Source organism: Heliangelus exortis, chromosome 5, assembly GCF_036169615.1.
Source record: "Heliangelus exortis chromosome 5, bHelExo1.hap1, whole genome shotgun sequence".
NCBI lineage: Eukaryota > Metazoa > Chordata > Aves > Apodiformes > Trochilidae > Heliangelus > Heliangelus exortis.
In genome coordinates this window covers 38,020,776-38,038,424 of record NC_092426.1, presented here as the reverse complement: position 1 = coordinate 38,038,424, position 17,649 = coordinate 38,020,776, and the positions used below count along the sequence as shown (strand labels likewise).

The following is a 17,649-nucleotide window of genomic DNA, read 5'->3' as shown; positions in this document are numbered from 1 at the left end:
TTTCTTCCCTGCCCTCTGCTTTTGGGTTGTTTTCTTTTTCTCTCTCTTTTTTTTTTTTTTTTTTTTTTGATTGTTTTGTTTAAAAAATGTTTCCAGATTGCAATCTTTTAAGTCACTTCAGATTTTATACTTCATGTCCTCTCTATTTCAGCACTACTCATACAGTATTTTCCAGGAAAGAGACCTTCCTGTTTGTACATTCTGTACATAAACTTCGATAAACAATACATAACTGTTGAAAGAGGATGAAGAGAAATTTTCTTCCAAAAAAATTATCTGTTGGAAAGCTCAGTGATGATTCTTTATTCTTTGGGATGTCCGAATTTATGTTTACAGCCAAAACAGGAAGCTGACAACTGCAGATGGTGCAGCCTAGTACAGAACCCAAATATTTTCAACATGTCTAGCAGGTACCATTCTCTAACCTCTAGCAGGTAGCACTTCTGCGCACTTCATATTCTGATTTTTTTTTTTTTTTTTTTAATATAAAAAATTAAAAGTTAATCAGCTGAGCACCTTGTGTTTTAATACAACTAAAACCAAGTTTATAGTAGTGGAACAGGGGAGTACAGGCCACACAACAGCTCCTGGAAAGATCTTATGAGCACAGCAGGCAACACAGATCATGAGCTCCTAAGTGCAGGGACGTGGCACAGAGGGCTGAGTTTGATTCTTGAATGTACAGACAGGGGTCTGCTGAGGAAAAGGAGGAATGTAGTAGTTCTTCTAAATTTAATTCAAAAGATAATTTTGAAATAACACATCCAGGTTCAGTATGGCTTTCAGAAAGACTGTAAAAACCAGGATGTAAAAACCAGGAAGTGTTCAGAAAAAAAATATTTAAATGTTAAATAGCTTTTTCTGCAATGAGGGAGTCCAGAAATTTGATCTATTTAAATTTTTCAAAGAGCAAATTGGCACTTCTAAAGGCTGTTCTTTGGGACAAAGGTTTTTAACAGCACAAGAGAACTTTCCACTTGTACAGAAAGTCAGCAACACTTTTATCCAGAAAAACAACAGATTCTTAATCACTTCAGTTTTCAATCAAGATATCTTTAAGAAATATCTTTTAGCTTAAATGTAAATATTGGACTTGATGCTGGGATCTACATTAGAACATCAGAAGAACCAGGTAACAGTCCTGCTTTCTAAAATAAAAAAAATTCAAGAGTTGTCAGTATCTGTTGAAATTAGCTGTTGTATTTGTACTAGAGGCCAGTTCTGTGAATACCCCCTCCTTTGATAAGCTTAGAGCCATGATCCTGCAATTCATTAATTAAAATCCAAGACAAGAGAGCTTCTTGCTTGTCTGCATATCTAGATAGTCACTGTTTTTCTCCAAATTGCCCTCCCCTAGTTTGATGGTGATCTTTTGCCATAAGCAAGCACCACATCACTGCTTGAACCACAAGGAACTACCCTAGGGAATTCCTCAACTACAGAGCCAAGCCAAGACACTGGAAACACTGGAAGGAAAACTCAGAAACCAACCAGAGCTGTGGTCCTAAGGAAAACCAAACTTTGAATTTCAGCAGTGACATAAAAATGGAAATTAGTTATTTGGCTTTAAAATACACCTATAACAGTCAAACTTTGCACAGTAAAATGCTCACTCTGTATACAAAATGTTATTTTTTCATTTAAATCCACACAGCCATGACATTCTGCTTCTATTCTAACTGGTCAGCTTGCTATTTCAAAACTGAGTGAAGCACCATGAAAAGTCTAGATATAAATGACAAACTAATAAGATTATTAAGCAGAAGCCAGCTAACTGGAAGAAAACAGAGAACAAACAGGGTCTGTTCAAAAGTCAGTCTCAGCTGGCTCAGATTAAAGAATTTCCAATACCAAAATGCAACTATTCTTCTCACATGGGCCTCAATAGGTAGAATTAAGGTTTGGTAACTGGAAATGGTACATGCTGGCTCCTTAGGTCTCCATTGTGTAAGTTGCTATTTTAATATAGCTATAAAATGCAGATTACAAGTAAAAAACTTGTTTGCAGATAGTCTTAGAGTCTCATAAGTGAGCAACTTGTTAGCAGTCTATAATATGTCTGATAATTCAGCATCACAGCAAACTGCAGTGATAAGAAAAATTTGGTTTTATTTTGGAAAGCAAAACAGAAATAACAAAGAAGATCTCATCTCTGGAAGAGAAAACCATTTGACTTAACCTGGTATCTTTAAGCAGGCTATCTTGATACTATTGTGCTTTCCAAGATCAAGTATTTTTGCATGCTTAAAGCCTGCCACCTAGTGCTTCAAAGGACAAATTTTGGAAATCAGTGACAGAAAATTTACTTTTTTTTTTATGCCATCTTCAGAAAACACAGCTATTCAAAAGAGAGGGGCAGGGGGTAAGTATCTTCCACCTCTAGTTTCTTTTATTTCAACTTCTCATTCCCTTTTACCCTGGGGAGAAGAAAAAAGTGGTTTGCCTCTTTTTTAAAATGATACTTCCAAAATTTGCAATCCTACATTTTCCATTTTTAATCGTTGGTGAAAACTTCCAATGACAATGTCTTTGCACTTTTTTTTAGTTTGTTGTTTTTTTTTTTTTAACAGAATCAAAGGAACTTTTAACATTTTAAGCCTGCCAGAAGATACAGGTGCTGGACTGACTGTCAAAGAACTCCCCCTAGGATGCTTTTCTTGGGTTCTTCAGTACTGTATGAAATAAACTAGAAAAGAGAACCAGATTAAAAATGAAAGTAAATGTAAAATCATATTGTGTGGCTTTCAGTCTGAAAATAAAGTCCTTCCTTCCAGCCAGGCAGGGATATGGACCTATATTATCTACAAGGGGATACAGTGGGATCATATGGCCTGGGAAGAACAGTTACAAATTATTATGACTCAAAATAACCCCGGTCAGGAGCTCTGGTTGATGGCTACAGCTGGGCTCACTGCTCTCAGGAGAATGAGAAAAAGTGCCTCTGGACATGCAAAACTCAGAGGAAAGAGAGATAAAGTCTGGGTTCCAGTTGACACCCCTGGTTCCCCTCCCGATAGTCTGCACGGCACAATGGGGTCAGTGAGGAGCTAGCTGGCTCTCACAGTAAACAGCCAGGGGGGCCACTGCTTTTTATCGATGCTAAAAGGACTCAGACACTTCCTGCCATTTAATCCAGGACCATTTTTCTTTCAAAGAACAGGAAAAGCCTCAAGAGATTCCCACAGTGATTGCAACTCAGCCTGCTGCCAGGGTACTGGGAACGCAGAGTCTGGGAGAGGACAGCTCAGGGTTAGGGGAGAGAGGTACCCATCCCCTTTTCTTTGTGTCACCTATTTACCACAGACCTTCACACCTACCCTTCTATTTGACACCTAATAGACTTCAGCCTTGTAAATGGCTCCTTCAGTCACTTTCTGAAATGCTCTGTGCCTGCCCCTGCCCATATCATAGAATCATAGAATCCTAGAATGGGCTGGGTTGGAAGGGACCTCAGAGCTCATCAAGTCCAACCCTTGATCCACTCCCGCTGCAGTTCCCAGCCCATGGCACTGAGTGCCACATCCAGGCTCTTTTGAAATATCTCCAGGGATGGAGAATCCACCCCTTCCCTGGGCAGCCCATTCCAGTGTCTGATCACCCTCTCCAGAAAGAAATTCTTTCTAATGTCCAACCTAAACCTCCCCTGGCACAACTTGAGACCTCTTGTGCCCTCTTGTCTTGCTGAGAGTTGCCTGGGAAAAGAGCCCAACCCCCCCCTGGCTCCAACCTCCTTTCAGGGAGTTGGAGAGAGTGATGAGGTCTCCCCTGAGCCTCCTCTTCTCCAGCCTCAACACCCCCAGCTCCCTCAGCCTCTCCTCATAGGATCTGTGCTCGAGTCCCTTCACCAGCCCAGTTGCCTCCTTTGGACCTGCTCCAGCACCTCAATCTCCTTCCAAAACTGAGGGGCCCAGAACTGGACACAGGACTCAGTATAAACACAGCTGCCTTGTTGTGGCATGTGTTCTTCTGTTAAAGTTTAGGTTTGAATGCTACTTTCCACCTAATTAAAACATAGCTGTACAAAACTACTTTTTATTAAATCAAGTTTCAGCTCCTACACCTCATAAATTAAGCCAGCTTTACATAACAGATTCATCTCAACCAAATTCTTTGCTGTGCTCTGACAACTTGCCTAACCTTGCATCTATTTATTCACTCCTGTAAGCTTCTTGTACCCCATCCTCATTCCTCTACAAATTCTTGCAGAAGACAGAATCACCAGCTTAAAATGGAAGTCTTTTCAAGAGAATTCAGAACTCTGTTCTACATTGGCCACTCTTCTTTTCTCTACCCATACTTTCAATCATAATTAATCCCTTTGCCATTTCCTTCCTGCTACAGTGATTCATCTTCTGATTCCAAATAACAGATAAACAATTCAATGAATTCCTGAAGAAACTATAAATCCATCAGCTGTCACTGAACATTAATTCAGTGCAAGCTCATGAAAAGCTGTTTCTCCATTACACACATATAAACATGCATTTGCTTCAAATGACTCCTAGTACTTCTGAGGTACCTTCTTAAATCAATTGCAGCAAGCAAAAGACCATTTTCCTTTTACTGTACTAACTTCCCCTGCCAAACATCCTTGACCCAAAAGGGTCTGGGAATAACTTAGGATCTGGCAGTGTAAGCTGTTTTTCCTCTTGGCTATCTCTCAGATCTCTAGTACTTTCTGCAAAATTCTGCTCACAGCTTAGGACCATCTTCCAACAGCAAGAGTGTGCCCATGGAAATCACTGCAGTTATCTGCAGTCAAAGTCTGGAAAATCCTGGACAACTTTAGTCTAATTCTAGGAAAAAATAAAATTCACTTGCTTTACCAGTACACTGGTATTTCTTCTCCACTTTTCCAGGAAATTTAACTCTGTCTTTTTTATTCCAATTGAAACTCAGTACATCCCTCATGCCTTATTTTCCAGGCCAATTTTCTCTAAACTTGGTCCCCAAACTCATCCTTCTCACAGGAGACTGTTACAAGTAATGTCTACCCTTTCATAATGAAGATCAACAGAAGATCTCCTAAGTCAATACAAAGTCTTCCAACATACTAGGTGGCAAGATTTGACTGTTACTTTTCCTTTAATCTTCCTATCTCCAAACTCAAAACCATACTCATTTTGCAGAGTAGACTGTGTTTTAATAAGCAAATTCATCTCTTTTCAGTCGTTTGCAGGGCTGATGTGCTAAGAGAGATTTGTATGCATCAGAAAAGGTTGCACTAGACTTGTTCAGTACCCACTGACAGCTTTACTCATGACAGAGGATGTGAAATCACAGTGTATTTCAAGAAACCAGGGTTACTTTCCACTCAGGAGGAAAAACCACCACACCATCACCTTCATCCTCCCAAAAGCCCATAATGAAGCATAATTACCACTGAAGAGTAAGTGACCTTATTGATCTAACCTCTATTCCACGACAACATCCAAACTTACCTGGTATCCTGATAAAAGACCATCCATTCTGAGGCCTGATCCCTAAGAGCCCTCCTGGAGACTCTGGAAAGAACTGGGAGCTTTGCTTCAGCCAGGCAGCTGCTAGCTCAGGGGCTCCATTGAGCACACACTGCTTTGCTTCAAGGCTTCCTCCCTCCTTCAGTGCCCTGCGCTCGTATTCCGCACTCCGGTCGTTGCAGTAGAATTCCAGTGGCACAGCTGTTACCTACAAGTACAATAATCATCAATATTCTTCTTCAGATTTCCCCTCATTCCCAAAACCCCAGAGTCCAGCTACTTTTCTACAGCATCAAATCCAAAAAGGCAAATCCTTGCTGATAGGTACAAATGGAAAATAATCTCAGGCTGGCTTAAAATAAGCAAAGGTGCAACGTGCCCACACAGCACAAAAAAATACCTGTGAATGATCAGGCACAGCCTGGATTCCTTTTGATAAACCTTGTCTTGTACCAACTGGCAGCCATGCTGAAAGTAAAAGAGTAATATCCTTGCTGCACTCTCATTTCCCTAGATTTATTTTAATTTTTGCCCTTCACAACGAAGTATTTACCTAACAGAGGTGAGATTTACACACTGTCTTTAACAGAAATTCATATGATAATTTAAAATTAGAAGATAAATAAACATAAAAGGAAAAAATTAACAGGGTTAACAGCCCTGGTTTGGAACAGCTCATTTTTTGACCGTAGATTTGAACAGGAAGAGGCCACAGAAACAGTGCAAGTGAGCACAGGGTGATATTTTTCTTCTGGCCATTGTATGAATCCCTTGCCCTATTACCTGCTTCAGCATTTACAGCCCAGCTGGACAGACCAGTGCTGCAAACCCAGGAACTCCAATTTCACACTGTGTGAGCTATTCTGGAACTGCTTAATCACTTGAACCACACACACCCTGGAGCTCTGCCACATCCACTCCAACCTGGACAGAGAGTGGAAGGGCCACATTAGCCAGACAGATGTGCACTGATGGCTGTAAAATTCTCAAGTAAAAGGAGTAAAGAGGCAGTTCCAGCAGCCAAGGATGTCCTTCACACAGTCCATAGCTTTCTCTTCTATCTTTTGCTTACCAGAGTAAGGGACAACTTCAAGATACTGAAGTAATAAAAAACAAAAGCAGAACCAAGCCATGGTACATCCCAGAACAACCTACTCTGATGGGTTTTTCTTCATATACTTCACCAAGAGTTAAGCCATAACACTTTAATGCAAATACAAATACACAACAATTCACTATCTAGCACAAGAATCTTTCCAATAAATTGCAAATCACCAACTTCTTTGTATCTTTTCTGAATACAAGTCTGTCTGGGGCCAGCACTGTGAGGTAAGTGTTTCCAAAAGGCATTTATAACCATGCTTACAACAGAAAGTTAGTAGAAACTTTCATTTTCTATGTGTTGTGGACTCAAAAAATGAAACTACAATTTAATGTTAGACTTTACAGTATGGGTTTATAACAAATTATAAATTGGCAATGCTTTATAGGTTTCTTCAACATTACAGGAAACAAACGTATCATTACTTTAGAAGTAATTGTTGCTTTTGTTTCAGAAGTAAAATTAAAAAAAGATCATCCATTTAAATTTATGGGAGATGAAAACCTTGTCATGAATCCTAACAGAGTGTAAAATGACCACAATATCTGGGGGACTATGAAAAACAATGAAATGAAAAGAAACACAAAGGAAATCAAAACTTGTGAAAGTTTTCACATCTTAAAAAAGGAGACAGAGCTGCATAGGAAGGAAGAGTATGGGAATCTGTATGGCTTGATGTTCATCAGTGAGCAGCTGAGTGTCTGGAGAATCAAGAAAGGGTCTGATAATGGGACAACTGAAACATTACACACAGTGAAAGAACTATCTTTGTATTGAAGTGAAAAAGCTTTTATGTATTTGAAGGAAGATGAATTTGTTGTTCCAACTTACTCTGGCATGATATAATTAACTGCTACATATGTGCATATAAATATATATATATATATAAACATATCATGCAAATCAAAATATTTTAATGGCTTAACTAAATGATAAGCAATAAAATAGTTTAAATATCAAATGTTTTAAAGCTTGTACTTTAGAACTGTCAGATGAAGGGAGCAACTCATAAGTCAGGACAGACTGACATATATTATATGCTGGCTGCTCTTTGAACATTTACCAGCTAACTCAAAGTTAACAAGGAAGACCTGTGTAGAGGAAACACGTGGTCCACTCCTGTCTTAAAGGAGTTATTCCCAAAGGAAGAAATTAACCTCACAGCCTTACTTGTGCAAAGGCAAATCAACTGTTTATGCAGATTGATAAGCACAACTTAAAAAAACAAAAATAAAATTTAAAAAGGCATCCAAAATCTTAGCAATAATGGTAATGCTCTTGTTTTTGCAGGATGCCAAGAGCTACTTTAAAATCAGATTGGCTATGCAGACAGGCACATGAAACAATGTAAACTGAAAGGGGCTGTGTTAAGAATGACTTTGTATTCATTCCCTGGACTGAACAGATGCTACTGGGGTTGCTGGCTATCTTGTACTGCCATCTGCAGTCAGAGCATGGACTGCAGGACTGTCTTTCGTGGGAGAGGGCAAAACCTCTCGTGTTTCAAGTTTTGTTGCCTGAACATGGATGTAACACCACCCTGATGCTTACAGACTTGGGTTGTTCCTTTTAAAAGGCACTATTATCATCTCAGTTAATTTTCCTGCACTGGATGCACTGGATGAAGAAGTCTTTCAGGAACAGACAACCTGTCACATTTATTTCCAGGACACCTAGGGCTGTCAGCCACTCCACAGAAAACAGTGGGCTAATTTATAGACAGAAACATAGCTTATCCAATGCATTCAAGATGGAGATTTGTACACTAATTTATTAAGGAAAAATAAAGTCACATCATAAAATTCTACAAGCTGTATTTTACTAAAACCTCACCTAAAGGAAGAGCTGGTAAGAGACAACCTTCAGACCAACTGTGTGCCTCAGCACAATTTTTCACATTAACAAGAATAAATCTTTCCATGTAGGAAGAATTCCTGTGTATCACTGCCTGATATCTGAGAACATCAGGCTCTCTTTACTGTCAGGTCCACACTTGAAGTGCATACAAACATTTTTTAGGGTAGAGCTCTGCATCTTTTATATGGCTTGGCAAGCAAATCCAAGATATTTCTGAAACAGGTCAAAAAAAGTCTTCCATGCAAGTTTGTTCATGTTCTTCTTCTTTTCTTCTTGTCATGACAGTTTTTAAAAACTGCCTGCATAGGAAGACAACTGCAACACTATAGCCCCTTCCCCCCCCACTAATACACCCTGACCCCCAGCTGCTACATAAACATATTCTCCTATTTCTATCATTTGCTCCATTAACTTCCTAAAATTCCTCACAGGTCAAACAACAAAAGTTTCTGGGAGCCTATGTGCTCTTTCTGCTGTTTCAGATCTTGTACACATCTGCCTTAAGTTGCTAACAAGCATAAAATTCAGTCTTTGTACTCCTAGAAACAAAAAGCCATGCCTCCACCTAATCACTTTTATACACAAGCCAAGCTACAGTGACTTTTACTCACTAGAATAAATATCAGCTATGTCTCTTCTCATATTTCTCATCCCACATGGCTTTCTAAACCCCTCTCCTCCCTTCCTAATGCATAAGCAGTCCTGAACATACTCATCCACAATGCAAATTTAAGCACCAAGGGCAAAGAATCTGAAGAAATGGCTTGCACAGTTTACTCTCAGAGTATTTGCTTGCTCTTGCCTCAGGTAGTATGTTGGGACTTGGAGGTGATACATGACTTTTGAGAACCCAGTTGGATTCCTGGCCCCTGGAGCTGCAGGCAGAGATGAATTCAGCTCAAGGAGCTGCAGGTAGGCAGTAAGCACAATATTACTTGTTGCCCTTCCTCCTCCATTTGAGGGGGCTCTTCCACATGCAGCCCCCATTTGGTTAAGCCTACAGCAATAACATCAAAAGTTACTAAAGAATATGGCATTGGGATGGCCTGCTAATATGTTTTTTCCAGCTTTGTCATGATCCAACAACATGGAACAAAAATGACAGCCACAGACTTACAAAGGTCCCTTGTGTCAGCCTGGGAAACTTCAGCTGAAGTAATTTCAAAATCCAGTTAACAGCTAATGGACAATCCCAAGCAGAACCACTTCATATCCAAAAGATAAAGAAAATGCCAACTTGAGTAATCCTTATATAATGTAATTTGGTATTTCCTTTTTGGAACAGAATCTAACACAGTGACAGAAAATAAACATCCTTTTCAAAAATGCATTGCTTCTCAGTCCCCTTATGTCACCAAGAGTCAAACAAGCAATCACCTCATTCTGTTCATATACCTACATCACCCCCTTAGATTACTGGGGAATAATCTATTTGACAATCTCTTCTGTAACTTTGCTGGTTTTGGTATTAGGAAAAGAAAGTGAAATCTACATATCTCAAAATAACCCCTGTTGGGTGCATCTTACAACTTTCCTTTTCCCTTCAGTACATATTAGAGTCACTTTCCCTATGAAAAAAACCACACTATTGAATACAGTAGCAAAAGGATCTCCTCACAACAGCTTTTTCCAACCAAAAAAAAGTAATACATCATTCAATTCCTAAGACACAGCTCTAACAAGGTTGAAAACACAACAGAAAACACATAATTTAAGCTGAAAGTTGGGCTTACCCGTGGGCTGGCAATGCACAGGAAGGATGGCAGCTCAGTCACCTGGCAGCACCGTACACATGAGGTAGCTGATCTCCTTCTATGTATGACATGATCTGAATGGCCAGTAACTGCTTTACAGTGGCTACTGAACACAAGGTTCTGAAAACAAAATTCAAATCAGAAAGTTACTCAGTCTTAAGAAAAAACTCCTCTTAAATCTTGTGACTACCCATGAGAAAGACAGGTGAACGACATCCAACAAATACTTTTTTCAAAAAGAAAGCTCTACACAACTTCTACAGGATCTTTGAGCAATTATCAGAACATTCATATCCTGAAATGGTAAAATCAGAATACCCAGTATCACTACTTGCTTTTACACTCAGTTGAAACCAGAAATAAGTTTTTCCTTCTTGGAACATTTTGACTTTAGCTTTCACAATAAAGGAAGTGTGGGAATATTCTAGGGGGTCTGATTCTCAAGCTGTTTTGTAGCTACTCCTTTATGTACTCTAAAGCTCTGGTAAAACAAAATTTGGCAGAGAAAAAAATTAAGACTAAGTGAGACTGGATTAATATCCTTGGACTTCTACCTTTTCCAACATTCTCCTCCTTTCTTGTGCAAAATGCCTCTAAATTTTATGGTGAACATTTTCAAGGTGCTAGCATGGGTACTCACACATACAAACACACCAGACCCTGGAACTGGCTACAGGTGTATCAATGTCCTTTTGATACAGAAAAATGCCTTGACCCAAAAGCAGGAGTGATGAGAAGACACTGCATTTCAAAGGAGAGCTTTTTGAAGATACTCCACACAGAAAAATTACAGAAAAAAACTTGCTTGTCATGTATTATGAGGTTTTTTTATTATGAATAGCTGTATCAAACAATGAAATAAAATGCTTAGAGACTAAACTATTTTTGCTATGTAGTTTTTAATCTGACTCTCCTGTATTTGTATCAACCAACTGCTATATATTTTTATATTTAACTGGCTCCTATAGTATGCAGAGCATTACTCTGCATACTGCAGGAAAAAAGCAACAAAAAGATAATCAGGCATTAAGAGGTATAAACTTCTCACTGCCATAGGATCACAGGATGTGCCCTCCTGACAATTCTAGCAATTCACTTCAGTAAAGTGTTAACTATTTAAAAGCTTTGGCATTGTTATGGCCCAGATCCCAGTGGACAAAAATTAACTGCATGCTACTTTTATTTCACATATCCTCTCAACTTCCTAAAATCCCAGTGTTTGAAGTTCTAAGCACCTGGTACATCATAGAAGCAGACACCTTGTATATCATGTCATACACTGGATATACACATTCATATATTTGTCAAAAAATGCTAGAAAACATCCACAGCAGTAGTCTATGATATATCATCAATTCCAGGCCCTTTGTATCTGCAGAAGTAGGTGCACTGGGCAAGATGCAGATGGTTAGCACAGAATATTTGGAACCTGCTGACAAGGAAGAAAAACTATCTAGAAATACAATCAATCCTAGCATGTAAGTGGGTTTTTCAGCTGCTACCAGTGGGACTTGTGGTCTGGAGCTGGCAAAAAGGAAGCTCATCCTCTGACTGAACATCTGCTCCCCTGTAAGGTAAGAGCAGTAAGAGCTGACAAGAGCCTTCCACTGACATTCATCAGGGCTAAAAATCACATGTCAAAGCTTGGGGTACTCTGGATAATGTGCAGTCACCCCAAAACCAGGCTCTTACACAGCCAGCAATTCTTAATCAACAACTGCTTTACGTGTTAAGGCTTGTCCCAGCAGACCTCCTTCTTCTTGGCCTTTCAAGCTGTCTCTGTTCATTAAGGTGCTGACCAGGATGAAAACAAACCCTCACCCCTGCACTCCAAGTTAGTTTTTAGTTTTGTGCTCCATTTCACCACCTGGTAAAACAGGCCATGTGCTGAGACAGCAGAGTGGGCCATACAAGGCTGGGTTTTCATGGCTGTGGATGACAGATGGAAATGCTGGGTTACTCATATGATGACCAGAAACAGTGGCAGCAAAGACCAGCACTGCTACCAAAGAAGAGGTGTCTCTCCCCATGACACAGTTGTGTCACTTTTGCTGCTAGTTTAGTCACCTGTCACACCCCTCCACAAGCATATTTAGCTGAGCTTCTGATCAGAGAACAAATCCAGCTGACAGGAAAATAGGGAAGTGTTCTTCCCTATTGCAGTGCAAACCTACACCAGGAGAGGCAGGATTTAGTGGTTGGGAGTAACAAAAGGACAGCAAGGTCAAGTGACTTGTCTCTGAACCAGCTGCCTACTACACAAACTGAGAATAACTGCTTTATCTCAAAGTTTTCCCCAACCCTGTCCCAGATGCTGGGCGTATGGGTGGTTTTACAACAAGGAATCAGCTCAGTATGCAGTCACAAAAGGTTTCCAGTAAGTTACAACAACAAGAATTAAGGTACTGACTGTGTGTGGCCTGGTTGTCAGAGATGTTGACTAACTTTATTTCCTGGAAAGTGAGAGTAAAAGAAAAGGACAGGAAGCTAGCAAAATATAATTCCAAACCTATGCAAGTTTGTTATTTAGTTCTCTTGTGGAAGCCAGTGTTGAAGATGGCTTCAGACCAGTTAAAGGAATGCAGAAAGACACAAAGAAAAACTACCAAGATGGTATCCAAAATAAGAGAAAAATAATATTTTTGTAAGCACACAGTATTTGAAGTAACTCACAGGCATTAATCTGGATTTCAGCATTATGTTTTCTGTGTACAAATTATAAGCAGGTCACATAAACACCCCTGCCTGAATTCTCTGACATACACAGCCATGAAGTATTCATTAACAAAGCAGGCACCAGATAGAACAGGGACAGCAGAAACCAACTTCCCTTCAGTGACATACATGGAAATAAGGTATAAGGCTTTATATACATGGGATAAGGTTGCAGAATTGGAGACAGCCACAGCTCTGAAACAGATCACACTTTATTGGAGAAGCAAAAGAGAAGGATCGTTAAAAAATATGAAAAAAAAATGAATATACTTCTACTGCAACCATGCAATCCAAGATAAGTGTTGGAAGAGGCTTTCCTGTATTGCTAACAGAGCTGCACATAAATATGGATGATTGCTACCAATATCTTAAGCTTAACAACACTATTTTTTTAATATAAGGAAAATTAGGAAAAGAATGAGAGAAGGGTTCATCTCATCTATTTTATATTAATTTAAATAATCATATACAAATTAATTACCCATGCTGAGTAAGAGGAATGAAAAGACCTCACACTGTAAAGGACTTCTGTGTTTACATGAAGAAACTCATACTATTTTTAGGCAGACATTACTTTTAATTAATCTTTCTGAAATTAAGGTAAGTGCTTTTTTTGTCTACTAACTTATTTTCATAGTTTGTCTCTTATATAGGAAATGTTCATCTGAGTAGTTAAGAGAAGCCTTTCAAGATTTCTATCATTTCCTTTTTCCTCTGTTTTTCCCCTTTGTCAACCTCTACACGTTATGAATCCCTAGAGGAAGCATCAGGGAATTTTGCACTGAAAGTTCCTAGAATTTGGGCTAAGATAAAAAAGTGAGTTCGTTTTCACTTGCCACAATGCCTGCTGTTAAAAGATGGGCATGCAAAAGGCAATTTATTTTTCAACTCTACCTTTAGTTTTGAACTTTTTATTTTTTGAGATGCACAGTATGTAAACTTGCAAACAAATCACTGCAAACATTTTTTGAAGTGACTTTAGGTGATAAGTTGTCCAATATGCAGGTCAGAAAACAGTTTTGTCTTAATTACAGGCTTAAACTTCCTTTAGATTTACTGTGGTTATAAATGTGCTGCACTGTCTTGCACACACTAATGAACTTTGGTCCTCAGCTTGCTCTTTTCTATGTGGAAGGTACTGGTTATACTGGTCACTAGTTACCCCAGTCACAGCACTGAGGTACAAATAATAACTTTCTCAAATAACAGAAATTATCTGGAGAAACCAAAGTATATGTTTAATAGACTTAAACATATCACTACTTCATGGTGAGGGTGGGTTTGTAGCCTATTTGAATACTTTGTATTTCACTGTTAATTTGAAAACCTACATGTACATTTTCCACATCTTATATTTAATATCTACAACGTTAACTCACCATCTGTTCTTTAAGAAAATATGACCACTTTCATTTTAATATTTATACCCAAAGGCTATGTAAAAATCTACACTGTATTCCTACACATGTAAAAATGAATGCTACTTCTGGAAGGGCATACAACTTCTGGTTCTACCTTCCCCTCCCTCACAGACTTCAGCATTTTTTACACAACCCAAGCTTTCCTTAACCATACCAATCAGAGGACAAAGCTACAATATAGTATGTTGCCAGCACAGTGTCAGAAATCAGCATTATACAGACAGGTGAGTGTAATCTTAAAAAAAAACAAACTAACTGAGAGAAAATCCATAGAGGATATTTTAGCAAGCTAGATACAGAAACACAGAATATGTAAAAACCAGCACAGGCAGAGTTAACCAACTTACACTCAGCTGGCCTGCTCTTTGTTTGGTAACAAGCAGGACTCATTTTGGTGGCTTTGCTGTTAACACTGCAAAACATGACACCAAGCCCAAAGTTGGCTTCCTACTGCTTCTATGTCTTCAGTTTCACTTCCTCCACACACTATTCAACCAAATTCAGGCTATCTTCTTTCCCCTGCCACACTCATGACCAGAAGCAATATTCCCTAGAGAAATCTGGCATGATGTCACTGTTTCAGGAAGGGTTTTTGTACTGTATATCTGCTAACTGCCCTAAGATGCTTTCCTACTGTCCTAGCACTTCTCTGAACTTACTTCCCAGTGAAATGAATCCATGGAGGTTCAACATAACTCAGCATTTTAGTAATGAAAAAACAAAACCTTCATATAAATCCCAGGTAAAAAAATTAGAGAAAATAACCTTGCACTGCACAGTAAGATGAACACTTCTTAAGCAGAAGTGAATTTCAGAGAAAGACAATTGATAATAATGCCTGTCCTTCAACTCTGAAACACTGCTAGGCTCAAGTCTCTGCTTTCCCCAGTTGCTGCAGCAATGTATTGAATTTAAGAAAAAAATTGGTTTCAGTAAGAAAACTAGCAACTTACATGTAGAGGAACACTAGAAAAACTCTTATGCTTACAAGTAGAATACAACCCTGACAAATCATGAGTCTAGTTCCATTCCTCCAGTAACATTTTATGACTTCTAATTCAGCTTATTTTTTATAGTGAATTTTGAAGTGTCACCACACAGAAGAGTCACACTATTTTTCTGTTCAGCACTCTGACCTTCACCCCTTATGTCTAGTAAAGCATATAATAAAGTCATCCTGTTTCCAGGCTTGCTTTCCTGTTTTAGGGGTAGAAAGGGTTTTCATCATTTCACTCCTGGGCTACTGTCTCCCCAACACAGAAATTTTGCTTACCTGAAGCAAAGTGCAGCTGTGCAAGTTAGGGAAAGACAGTGGGAAATTTACATCAAGCAAAAAATCCCTGTTCCTCAGACACGACTCCTGCTGCTTCTCCCCTTCTGGTTCCACCCAGAAACGCCTGTGATGGAGCCTGTAGGATGCCTTCAGAGACAGGAAAAGAGCTAACCATCTGAAACAAAGCACAGCACTTGTGTTTATGCACTGCTTCATGAAAGAAAAGCTTGAGTGAATTTACAACATACCTGTTTTTTTAGAATTTCAGCCTTAGAGCACCCTGATTTAAAGAAAATTTTGCTAGGCATCTTCCAATTGTATTACTCCTCTTGATACTTTTTCTAAGAGGGCTTAACTGAATCTAAATGACTAAATCAGAACACACTTTGAAGCACTTAAGTTAAAAGCTTAAAGCCCTAATTATCCACTGCTACTTAAAACTGCACTCTGACTTCTCTATAAACTGCTCCTTATATAAATTATTCACGACTTGCTCAACAAACAGAATTAATCATAAAGATGATTGTCAGATCAAGAGAAACCTGTATTGTTTTTGAAACACAGATAAGAAATGGCAGTCCAAAATAACCACAGCAACAGAAGATTACTTACAAAGCCCTAAGCAGAACACCTTTATTTATTAACAAAGACTTGCTTTTAATCTCAAATTTCTTACTATCACTACCTAACTTCAGTCAAAGCACTGCCCATTCCAGGGTACCTCAAACAAATCACGTCCCTTTCCAAGATAATGCAGCTCACAGTGCTAAAAATCCACAATCCTAACCTTGGAATTCCATTCCATATTAAAAATAGGACATGTGGAAAGTAGACAACACAGCTTGGAGCTGATGAACAACTATAACAGCACAAGCTTATTCCACACTAGAAGGTAGTATAGTACTAGGTAGTGACAGATAATTGATAATATTAGGAGGCAAAGAAAATGCAGGTTTACAGAGAGATGCCTCTAAATATAGAATCATAGAATCATAGAATGGGCTGGGTTGGAAGGGACCTCAGAGATCATCAAGTCCAACCCTTGATCCACTCCCGCTGCAGTTCCCAGCCCATGGCACTGAGTGCCACATCCAGGCTCTTTTGAAATATCTCCAGGGATGGAGAATCCACCCCTTCCCTGGGCAGCCCATTCCAATGCCTGATCACCCTCTCCCTAAAGAAATTCTTTCTAATGTCCAACCTAAACCTCCCCTGGCACAACTTGAGACCTCTTGTGCCCTCTTGTCTTGCTGAGAGTTGCCTGGGAAAAGAGCCCAACCCCCCCCTGGCTCCAACCTCCTTTCAGGGAGTTGGAGAGAGTGATGAGGTCTCCCCTGAGCCTCCTCTTCTCCAGCCTCAACACCCCCAGCTCCCTCAGCCTCTCCTCACAGGACTTGTGCTTGAGTCCCTATCACCTGTGGTTTTTCCTGTAGCTACTAGAAGAGGGAGAAAAGACAGAAAGTTGTCCTCACCTGGCTAAATGTCCCTGATTCATGAGGTTTGCCATTTCTGCTGGAGAGACATCAATAAACCGGAGGAAAGAGAAACAGCTTTCTTCATTGATGCCTGGGTCACAGAAACACTGAAGTCAGGTGAACATATTCCACAGACAGTCATTACTGAAAACAGTAAGCCAGCTTCCTCAATTCAAGGGACACATTATATGACATACAACATATCTTGGTGTATTTAACCTAGATCTTCTTGAAATACTGAAAATGTAGTATTAGTGTCACCCTTGCCTGACTCCAGTGAACTTTCAGTCCATTCTGGGCAAGAGAATGGCATTTGCCAAGAAAGACAAGTTTGTTCTAGGCCAGAAAACCAGTAAAGGACATTAATTTCACCTACTAAGAATCAACATGCAGTGTTCCTGTTTGACAATCCAAACGTGTACCTGCCAGATGGCAGATCAGAACACCCATACCTCAAGATGCCTGGGAAACCTGTGCCTTCTCACCAGCCACTCAGTCAAACAGGCTGGGAAGTGATGTAGGAATTGATAGGGGAATGTGAGAATGGGCATAAGGATGCAACAAGCATGGTGAGGATGATGGTTAAACTGCCA

The 17,649-nt window shown here is 39.5% G+C and overlaps 1 protein-coding gene across 5 annotated transcripts in view; it reads right to left on the bottom strand.

Annotated features, from left to right (window-relative positions):
* INO80 (INO80 complex ATPase subunit) overlaps positions 1 to 17,649 on the bottom strand; it is a 73,000-nt gene that overhangs the window by 20,250 nt on the left and 35,101 nt on the right. For all 5 annotated transcript variants that reach the window (XM_071744732.1, XM_071744733.1, XM_071744736.1 and 2 more), the window contains exons 23-26: positions 17,054 to 17,147; positions 15,582 to 15,756; positions 10,152 to 10,292; positions 5,442 to 5,667 (exon numbers count right to left, since the gene is read on the bottom strand). In XM_071744732.1, the coding sequence (XP_071600833.1) occupies positions 5,442 to 5,667; positions 10,152 to 10,292; positions 15,582 to 15,756; positions 17,054 to 17,147 (636 nt within the window). The remainder of the gene's footprint in view (positions 1 to 5,441; positions 5,668 to 10,151; positions 10,293 to 15,581; positions 15,757 to 17,053; positions 17,148 to 17,649) is intronic.